Raw genomic sequence first — 10,998 nt, forward strand, 5'->3', positions numbered from 1 at the left:
TGCATAAAAACGTCAGTCCATGTCTGCTAAGTCCCTTTGATGCCTAACTGTGTTGGATTGCCACCCAAAATGTTCTTGGTGATGGTCCTACATCTTTGGTACTCTTTTGCACTGGAAACACATCTAAGTCGGAGCCAATAGAAGCTTTCAAAGGTATTGCAAGACTTTCTTTTTATTTAAGTCGGCATTCCCTGGATCAAGTGGATCCTAATGAGGCCTTGGCTTATCTGTTTTATCCACTTTTGTCAAAACAGTTTAGGTAAGGTTACAGTCCCCGGATTTACAAATCAGTGCCCATACAAAATCAATTGAAGTTGAAAAGTGTCCCTGGATTCATTGAAAAAAATCTGGTAAGCTTAAGTTTAGGTTTCTGCTCTTTACAGAGCTTCTGAGCAGGAAGAATTTGAAATATCAACATTATTGTTTCCCTCACCAGCCTGCATTTGCTGCTGATGTAGATCTTTCTTTTCCTTCACTTTCCATTTCAGAAAATCTTTGGAAGAACTGGATATGGATAAAGTCACAGCAGCTATGGTCCTAACCAGTTTATCCACCAGCCCTTTGGTCCGCAGCCCTCCTGTCCGACCCAATGGTAAGCACTGTATTCCTACTCACAAGAGATTGTGAAAAGTAGTAGGGATCTTGAACTTAAATTTCATCAGTGGTTGCGATTCATTAAGCATGTATGTCTAACTATAGTAAGTATCCATCTTTTACACTGGGAACATATAGAAAAATAAATCCTATAAACCATTATGCTATTAGGGGACCTGCCACCAATGCATTATGGGACCTTGTGATCAATGCATTGTTCATGAGTCACTTTTTCTGAACAAGGGGATGGGGACTAATTTTGAGCAGACAAACAGCAGAGAGGGAGAAATTTAGGTACTCCTTTCCTTCCCCGATTCTTCCTCTCTGGGCAGAAGCATCTAGGCAGTTTTTAATTTACAAACAAAAACAAACAAAAAAAGAGAAGAGGGACATGAAACTTGCTGCTGTGTGTAACAGGTAGCGCATAAGATCAAACTGACATTCTTCTTTAAATAAGACAAAGAATAACAAAGAAGATGGCAGGAAAACAAGAATCAGACTTACTCTCTCTTTGTTTGTTTCAGCCTCATTCCATCAGGCTTTCTTCTCTTTTCAAAATTTTGTTCATGTATAAATCTTTTCTTTTTTAAAAAGAAAGATAAAGAGAAGTTAAAAAGCCAGAGAACACAGAAATTCCGTAATTATGACTGAACATTACATTTGAATGATAGGTGTGTTTTTCACCCCTTTAACTTCTGTGAACAAACAGCATTTAAAACTATGCTTGACTTACTTATTTATTACATAAAATTTACATGCTGCTTGATTGTAAAAAAAACCACACAACTCTGATACCAGGTGTGCTGTGTGTGTAGAAATTAGTGAAAGCATTGCAGCACTACCAGGTACAAACTCTTCACACATTTATATCTGCAGGACTGTTGCCAACATTGTCTTCTAAAAAACACAGTAACTGATACAGTGGTACCTCGGTTCTTGAATGTAATCCATTCCGGAAGACCGTTTGACTTCCAAAACGTTCAAAAACCGAGGCACAAAGGGCTGGCTGCAAGTTAAATTGAGAAAATTGAAAACACGCAGCGGAAGCTGTTCAACTTCCAAGGCGCGTTTGAAAACAGAAGCATTTACTTCCAGGTTTTCGACGTTCAAAAACTGAAATATTCGGCCTCTGAGACGCTCGAAAACCGAGGTACCACTGTATTGAGTTGCTTTGGTCCGGGGTAAAAAGCGTATTATCCTCCAGATGTTGTTGAACTACATTTCCCATCATCCCTGAGTTGTTGCCCAACACATCCGTGGGGAGGTGGGGTCTACCATGTTGGCTGCCCCTGCTTTATCCGGTGCTGTTCAACTTTAATTCACTTTCCTTTCCTTTTTGATCTTCTGAATTTCTAGAGTCCTTAAATGGATCTTGGAAAGAAGGAGGATTCGTGCCTTCGAGTACCAGCAGCAGCGGGTATTGGAGCTGGAGTGCTCCAAGCGACCAGTCGAACCCCTCCACCCCCTCACCCCCTCTTTCTGCCGACAGCTTCAAACCATTTAGACTGCCGTCCCAGACTGATGACGGCATTGACGAAGCTGAAACTAGTAGTCTCCTCTTTGATGAGCCCATTCCTAGAAAGAGGAAGGTGAGCCCAATATTGACTTCATAGGAGACTCAAGCTTGTGTGGTCCCCTTGGAGTTAATTTTCAAACCTGAGGGGTTCATTGTTTCTTACGGGATAGTACATTCGCTGTTTGCTCCAGGATGTTGGCATGCTTTTTAAGTGTCCAACCCTGGGGCTTATTGACAAAGTGCCACAGTCAACTTGTCATGGTTTATACTCTGTCTTTTGCCACATTGATGTAGGTCTCTTACCATCTAGTTCAAAGATAACCAATCAAAGGCAGTATCAAATTTAAATTATGTTACAGTGAAAAGTTTGAGCACAGAAAATAACTTGTCTTTTTGAGATTCCACACTGGAGTGGAATGGAATATTACATCTCTCCCTTTTCACTTTGCAAGTTACACACACACACACACACACACGCATATATATATATATATATATATATATATATATATATATATGTAACTGCATGTAATACCAATAGGGATGTCATCTTATTTTAAACAATCTTTGGCTGCATTCCTGTAAACTCCCTAGTGAAGCTGTGGGGGCTTCCTTCAAACAAAGTGTATTACCCCCCCCCCTGCAGAAGATAACTCGGAAAAAGTGTTTTGACTCCAAACTGTTTCCTCCAAATGGACTTCAAAGGGCTCATTGTAAACACTGATAATCGAATCAGAGGTTATAGTAAGCTCCTTACAAGGTGCAATCCCGGCACCAGTCATCTGATAGGCAGTGAAAGTACACCTTCAAAGGTGGTTATCAGTTGAACATGTCTAATCCCCCAGCCCTTTGCTCAGTTGTTTGCTTTTTTTAAAAAAAATGCCTGATTAATCAGGAGCACCAGAAGCACTTATCTGTCATCATTATCATCACAATTATTATTTATTAAATAGCTGTCTGCCCAATGTAACCATTTTACATTATAGAAGTAACAATACAGATAAAAACACCCATTAAAAACACCCATTAAAATGGGAAGGGAAACATTATAAAAATACAATCAAAAGCCATATGGAACTGAAGAGTTTTACAGCTAGGTAATGAGCAGTCCAGTCTCTCTTGGACATGGGACATTCATATCAAGGCCACTGAGAATCAGAGATTGGTCTTGCCTCCAAACTGTTTAGGGCTTTATAGGTAAGAAGAAGCACCTTGAATTGTGATTGAAAACAAACTGGAAGACAGTGCAATTGCTGCAGGACTAGTGTTATATGATCCATAAAGCACACAGCAGACAAATGGCTGCCATATTTTAGTTGATTAGAAAAAAGATCTAATAAGTTAATTAAACATTGCAGCCCTAAGGTGGATCAAGACTCCAAGCGGGGACACACACACACACACACACACACACACTATAAATAAGTCAGAAATAAGTCAGAGTGTTGTAACAAAAGAAAGAAATCTCTATGGAAAACCTTATTTTAAAATTTTGAGTTCTCTAGCGCCATCTGGTGTTGCATGTTTATAGTGCATTCAAATCGCTGTGTCTTTACTAATGGAGCTGAGTCCCTAGTGTGCTCCTTAACCCTTGGTGCTAGATAGCCCTGACATCATGATGAAGCCTAATGTTTTTTGGGGGGGAGAGTTTATGTGGCAACATACCCCAAATTGGCTGTCCCAGTTTTACTTCACTACAAAAATTAATAAATTATCCACACTGCCATGATATACTATTATGAAACTTTAAAAGGTACTTTTTCTGCTTCCCTAGGAGTGCCTTTTTTGGTCAAGCAATAGAACAGTTCTACAATGAAAAACCAGGGACGCGGGTGGCGCTGTGGGTAAAACCTCAGTGCCTAGGATTTGCCGATCGCATGGTCGGCGGTTCGAATCCCCCCGGCGGGGTGAGCTCCCGTCGTTCGGTCCCAGCTCCTGCCCACCTAGCAGTTCGAAAGCACCCTTAAGTGCAAGTAGATAAATAGGTACCGCTTTATAGCAGGAAGGTAAATGGCGTTTCTGTGTGCTGCTCTGGTGCAGGGTTTGCCAGAGCAGCTTTGTCACGCTGGCCACGTGACCCAGAAGTGTCTGTGGACAGTGCTGGCTCCCGGCCTCTAGAGTGAGATGAGCGCACAACCCTAGAGTCTGTCAAGACTGGCCCGTACGGGCAGGGGTACCTTTACCTTTACCTTACAATGAAAAACCACAAAGGTTGCACTCTGTGCAGTACACATAATTTACTTAAAAACCAGTAAAAGTGCAAACATGGGAACAGTCACTTGAAAGATGTCATACTAATTACTGCTGTATTAGTGTTAAGCAGAAATTTACAAAATGGTCCAATTTATGATTCATAGAAGTCAAGCAGATGTGTGAACAAATTAATTAATCTGTATTCTCTCTTGTTGATTTTTTTTTCAGAATTCCATGAAGGTGATGTTTAAATGCCTTTGGAAAAACTGTGGAAAAGTACTGAGCACAGCTGTTGGTATTCAGAAACACATCCGGACCATTCACCTTGGGTAAGAAAACTACTGTCCCTTCTGTCTGGCAAAAGACTGATATCCAAATCCATTTTACTCAGAAATAACCCTAATTGATTTCACTAGGATTTATATCCCTAAGCAACAGAGCCTGCTTAGAATCAACTGCTTATCTGTGGTATCTCAATTCTCTACTTTCAGGTTGATAAAGATTTTGAAAAAAAATTCTATGGCTGGTTCCCACATTATGTCAGGATGTATTTTCACCTGTATCAAAGTTGTTTAAAAGTGATTATAGAGATGACATGCAGGTCTAGCACTCACGTAAGGCTAAAGCTAAACAGTGGCTTAACATGAATAAGCAAATGTGAGCTAAGCCATGCTTTGGCTTAGTGTGCTATCTGAATCTGTGCTCGTGGTTTGCTCTTTCCAGAAAAATCACGAGCTGTAACCAAGATTTGTCCTATGGTTTAAAATCTGTGGTTTGTCTAGGGGAGCCTCACTGTGACTCATAATAAGTCACTATTTATTGTGACCCCTTAGCTTTTAAATTCTAGTGCCCCTTTATTCTGCCTCTGAGGCATATGTGCCTTGCATGCACACATCAACAAAATGGCACAAAAAGCCTACAACCAAATGAAGAAGGTATCTTAATATTGGTCCAACTGTCAGTTATAAAAGTTGTATGTCACATCAGTTATAAAAGTTGAGAGATGTAACTTCTTTGCATCTGCCCATATACTAACATCACAATTCTCCTTTACTGCAGTTAATTTAATATGCTACAAATAACTTCTTGGTCTGCACTTGATTTAGGCGTGCAGGAGAGTCTGACTACAGTGATGGAGAGGAAGATTTTTACTACACAGAGATACGCCTCAACACTGATTCCGTAGCTGATGGGTTAAGTAGCTTGTCTCCCGTCTCCCCATCTCTAGCATCTCCTCCTCCTTTTCCATCACAAGATGTGAGCAAAAGTGACCTGTCATGTGCCAAAACAGATGTGAAAGGGATGACACCTCTAAGCCGCTCGGCTCCTACCAATCTCTACCTCGTTCACTCTGACCATGCTTACCAGGTAAGATTCTTTTTCCCATAAGGGTTACTGGCTCAGTGTAATGGGAAGCCCATGGTTTCTAATGTGAATGAACCATGGCAAACATCAGTCTTGTGTGTTCCCCTTCCCCTCCTTTTCTATTCTTTCACGGACAAGAAGCTTTTGATTATTAAGCAAACCACAGTTCATTGTGATGTCTGAGTTTTAGGAACTGTGGTTTGTTCAAACTGTGGCTTCCTTCTACTGATCTGTTTTTTTTTGGGGGGGGAATCCAGAATGTTTATTAGAATCTATTCTTTTCTAATGTTACCATTCCTTTCTTTATAAATGAATTCAAGGCAGCTGAAATCAATTAAAACATTCAAATTGTCAATGACACAGTCTACCAACCCCCCAAACAAGCACAACATCAGAAACAAGCAGAGAGAAAATATAAGCACCTAGCAACACAAAAGAACAAAGGCTGGTCTGAAAAGTGGGTGGGTTGCCTGGGGTCTCAAGGCATAAAGTAATGGAACTAGGTATCTCTCCCTCTAGGATAATATTTCAGAAACTTTACGCCATGATTGAAGGACCTGTTTCTGTTATACTCTTGCCAAACCTCAGTCTACAAGGGCACCCAGAGTAGGATACTAGCTATGCAAGGTTATATATATATATGAGAGAGAATCGGTCCATCACCGTTTGCTCCTGTACACTTGCTTCCCATCCCTGTGCAAGTCTTGCAGAGGAAAGATCTGCAGCCTCTCAGAGAATTAAACTGCAAGTCAAACACAAGACGATAGTGTTACTGATATTTATTTTAACTTCATTTTTCCTTTCTTTCAGCAATTGCAATTAAATTCTGAAAGATCGCTGCATACTGCCTCCCCTCTTTTCCCCTCCCCATTCTTGCCTTGCAGTTGCTGCATAAGCCCTGACTTTTTGACTTGTTTCAAAATGATGACAGATAGCACCATGTGCTTGCTCATGTTCATTAACTGTTCTTTTCACCATTTCATGATAGTTTCTGTGAGAAACTAGCTAATGTCATTTTCTCTCCCACCCATTCTGGTGTTTGTTGCCCCCTAAAGTGCTGCTTCTGTAAGATCTGATTTTTTAAAAAAACATTATTGGGTCTGCATATATTGGAAAACCGTTCATTGCTCATGAATTATTGTGAATGCAGTTCTTCTTTCTGCTTGCAATACATATCATTAGACATCCTCCCTGTACCCCTCAGAGAACTGCATGAAAAGTACAGTGGACAGGGAAGGGCCATAGCTCAGTAGCAAGAACATCTGCTTGGCATGCAGAAGGTCACAGGTTTAGTGCCCATCTAGGACTGGGAGACGCCTCCACCTGAAACCCTCTGCCAGTCACTGTTGGCAGTACTAACCTAGATGGACCAGTGCTCTGACTCCTGTACTCCTATGTTCAAAATAATCTCTTTCCAAAACTTGATACCCAATTTACGGTCCTTAGTATAAGACAGTTTGCAACATAATTCTGTAGAACAGAGATGTTCCTCCTTAACTGACTGGTGTTTTTTAAAACAGGCCACAGCTCCTGTGAACATTCCAGGAACAACAAAGTTCACTCCCAATGGAAATAGCTTTAGCATCTCCTGGCAATCGCCCCCAGTTACCTTCACTGGCATTCCAGTAAGTAGAAAACCAACAAAATAGAACAACGGGAGGTTTTCTTTATACCAGGGATTCAGAATCGTTGTCCCTCCAGATGTTGCTGGACTCCAACTCCCAACAGCCCTAGCCAGCATATGGACCATTGTTGTGGAAGAAGGGAGCTGCAGTCCAGCAACATCTGGAGGGCCACAGGTTCACTATCCCTGCTTTTATATTGCGGTACATGCCTGGAAGCAGGCGCTGTTGTCCTTTGTCCAGGTGAACATTCCTTTGTAGCAGTGCTCTGTCCTCTTCCACCTGCCCTGCCCAGATCTGTAATTTGTGGGTGCATTGTTGAGATCAAGAGAGTCTAGTGGGAGCTGAGTAGAAAGACTGGCAAACAAACACAGTATTCCAGCTGTGAATCAGCTAGTCCCCGCTGCCAGCTGCTTGCATTTTGGACCTTACATTGATGCTTCTTACTGTAACATGCAGTATCAAAATATTTCTCCTCTGGCACCATGATCCTGAATAGGTGATACTCCCTAAAGTTACAACAGTTAATTCTGACGTCCTCCAGTCCATTGGATTTGTAAGCCTCATAGGACACTGGCTGGATGGTTTCTCCTCTTCCCTTCCCTGCATTATTTTTGTTGACATGTGATCCATTGTAATCCCATATTGCGTTCTATCATTCTTCTGCCCAGCTGCTTATAGCCTCTTTGTTTGCCATTTCTCCCTGCCTTGCATTTCCCCAACACAAATGGCTCCTATAAGTAAATTATGTTCTAATTTTTATTAAAATGATTGTTCCACCATTTAAATGATTGCCATCAGAGCATAACCCTCCTTTTCCATATCAAAGTGTTTTACCTAAGGCCACACGTTCCAAATTTTCCATTTCCTGCAAATGCACGCTGGCTGTACAAAGCCTCTGCTTACTGACAGTGTGAATTAGGCACCGATAAGGTACTGCCCGCTTCTTCCCTCTCTTCACCAAGTGAATCACAAAAGCCTCTTACTGTCAACCTTTGGCATGTCTTGGAGGTTTTCTGTGGAGTCTGTGGTCTCCTGCTGAGCTGATAAAAAATGAAAGTAGCTGAATCAATTACATTGCTTTCTGCCAATGAATATTTATTAAATTCTATCAAGGAACAGCTAGCGGTGAAAGGCATCATGCTGGTAGCAATTTGAACAAGAGACTCTTAACAGAACATGCTGCGCATAAAATATTCCCAAAATTTGATTTCATGACAATACGGTTGATCTAGAATAATTATAAAGGTGGCTTGTTCTCTGTGGCGCTGTAGAAAATTGGCTGAAGTAGCACAAGAAATCCAAGAATCTTATTAGTCACTCTATAAACCAGACATTGAAGGCAACTGGATTAGGTGTGTAGGTATTCACAGAGCTTCAAGCAATGCCAGTGATCTTTTGCCTATAATGACTTACCATTCCCAACAAAATTAAACCAAGTAAATAGTTCAAGTGAATTAGAAAGTGCATGATTTTTACAATTAAAAATACAACAAAACAGTTTAATATAAAAGATTTTCCAGTTTTCATAGCAATACTAAAATGCACATTTAGATGAACATAATTCCGTGTGTTTCAAAGCATTTGTATTGTTTCAAAGTACTTTTTAAAATCACAGCTATGTGATTTTGACATGTTACACTTAACTCCTAGGAAGGTGCCATAGCTTCCACTAGCATAACAATTTAGTTGAATATGGCCAAAAGATTATAAGGAATCAATATCATTGTCTGGAGCATTTTCCCATTTCACTGTAGTTCTCTAGACGAGTCCATATATTAGCCCAGAAGCTAATAAAATGTTGAAGCTGAATAATGAAAGCATTAATCCTGAATTTCTCTTGGAATATGCAGGTGTGCCTTCAATGGCTTTTCTGGAGTGTCTGATAGCAGTTGATTCTTTTGCCCTAACTTTATATACCAGGATGGTTGCTGGCAGAAATCTCTTTGCAGGGTGCATTAAAATTTCACTGCATTGGCCAAACATTGATGAAGTCTTGATGAAGCTATGTAGGTTTTTCTTGGAACAGGCTCATTAATGGTCTGTCACTTGAGTAGCAGCCTCCTTGATTATTATGTGTTGAATGTCTTGTCCTTCTCACCCTGTGATTTGGAATGTCATAGGACCAAGTGCCAAAGGGATGCGGGGGCACTGTGGTCTAAACCACTGAGCCTACGGCTTGCCGATCAGAAGGTCGGCGGTTCGAATCCCTGCAACGGGGTGAGCTCCCATTGCTCGGTCCCTGCTCCTGCCAACCTAGCAGTTCGAAAGCATGTCAAAGTGCAAGTAGATAAATAGGTACTGCTCCGGCAGGAAGGTAAATGGTGTTTCCGTGTGCTGCTCTGGTTTTGCCAGAAGCAGCTCGGTCATGTGGGCCACATGAACGAGAAAAACTGTCTGTGGACAAACGCCAGCTCCCTCGGCCTGTAAAGCGCCACAACCCCAGTGTCTTTCGCAACTGGACTTAACTGTCAGGGGTCCTTTACCTTTAGGACCAAGTGCCAGAGATTCAGTGCCCTGATGGAAGATTAAAGTGTGTTTTGCTTCTGTTGCAACTAGATATTGGTACTAAGAGAGTGCAGGAAGCAGCGTCTTTGAATTACAGGAAGGTTCTGATTAAACCTAGGGAAGACAGAACAGTTGTGCATAAATCATGAAGTCTTCCTTGAACATTTTAAAGGGAAGTCCAAATAGTCACCTGCTAGGGATGGGTAGTGCTGGCTCATTTAAACTGCAAAGTCTACTATTAGACTTCCCCTTGGCCCCACAGCTGCTGGTTCTGGTGGGTATCCCAGTCCCCATCTCTTCTCCCGCACCACCATTCATTTCTTTATGATATTGGATATGCTAGAGAATTTGAGACAAATGCAGTAGAAGAGGGATGAGGCAGAGGAATTGGAATAAATGTTCAGCAATGCAATGTAGTATAGTCCTACATGGAACCCGGCTAGATCAGATATTTGGCGAGGGACACTGCATGTTCAGATGTTCCCTGTCACTTAACATTTCTTTCCATGCATATGCGGGGGGGGGGGCGGGGAGGCTGAATCTTAATTTTTTTTAACATGGGACGCATGTAGTTCTGCCATGTGCTCCACTGAATGCTTGGCTTGGCTGTTGGAGAGCCAATGGGATGGAGCAGCCTTTAGGAAATGCAGTACATATAATCCATTGTGTCCCTTCCCATTGAAATTCTGTAATCAGAATTGTATTTTCATCTCTGCTTCTAGATTTCACCAACTCACACACGTCCTGCAGGGAGCGGAGAGCAGAAGCAGCAGATTCAGACTGTTCTGTCATCCCCTCCTAGACTGTCAGTTGGCCTAAGGTAAGAGACATTTTGCTTTTGACAGCAAATCACTAAATTAACTGAGGGCGTGACAGTAAATTATTTGCTTCCCCTCCATTACATATGTTTCAATGAAATTCTTTTCAATATAACTAGACAGCAAAATAATATTGAAAATGTTTTTTAAATCATTATTGATACATTTTTCTGTTTACAAATCGCATTAAATTCTTTCTCAGTCCAGAAAAATAAGTACAAAGCCCATCTTCCACCTCTTCTTAAAGAAAAGTTTGCGTCCACTGATTTGCTCCTTGGCTAGGAAATGAGAGGGGAAAGGGGGGTGGGAATCCCTGAAATATCAGAGAATATAACTTTGCTCCTTTCTTGGAGTTGAAAGGAGATGGATAAAGGACATATGA

At 41.3% G+C, this 10,998-nt stretch overlaps 1 protein-coding gene across 4 annotated transcripts in view; it reads left to right on the plus strand.

The window, feature by feature from the left end:
* The window catches only part of ZNF704 (zinc finger protein 704), a 53,156-nt gene that overhangs the window by 28,855 nt on the left and 13,303 nt on the right, over positions 1-10,998 (plus strand). For 3 of the 4 annotated variants that reach the window (XR_013988543.1, XR_013988544.1, XM_081013459.1), the window contains exons 3-8: positions 489-592; positions 1,951-2,183; positions 4,532-4,632; positions 5,410-5,671; positions 7,189-7,293; positions 10,521-10,618. Coding sequence is in view for 2 of the 4 variants with exons in the window: in XM_081013459.1 (XP_080869585.1) it covers positions 489-592; positions 1,951-2,183; positions 4,532-4,632; positions 5,410-5,671; positions 7,189-7,293; positions 10,521-10,618 (903 nt within the window). In the remaining 2 variants the exon portion in view is untranslated. The remainder of the gene's footprint in view (positions 1-488; positions 593-1,950; positions 2,184-4,531; positions 4,633-5,409; positions 5,672-7,188; positions 7,294-10,520; positions 10,619-10,998) is intronic. The other variant, XM_081013460.1, reaches the window with a different exon arrangement.

Source organism: Podarcis pityusensis (assembly GCF_964106645.2).
Source record: "Podarcis pityusensis genome assembly, chromosome: 7".
NCBI lineage: Eukaryota > Metazoa > Chordata > Lepidosauria > Squamata > Lacertidae > Podarcis > Podarcis pityusensis.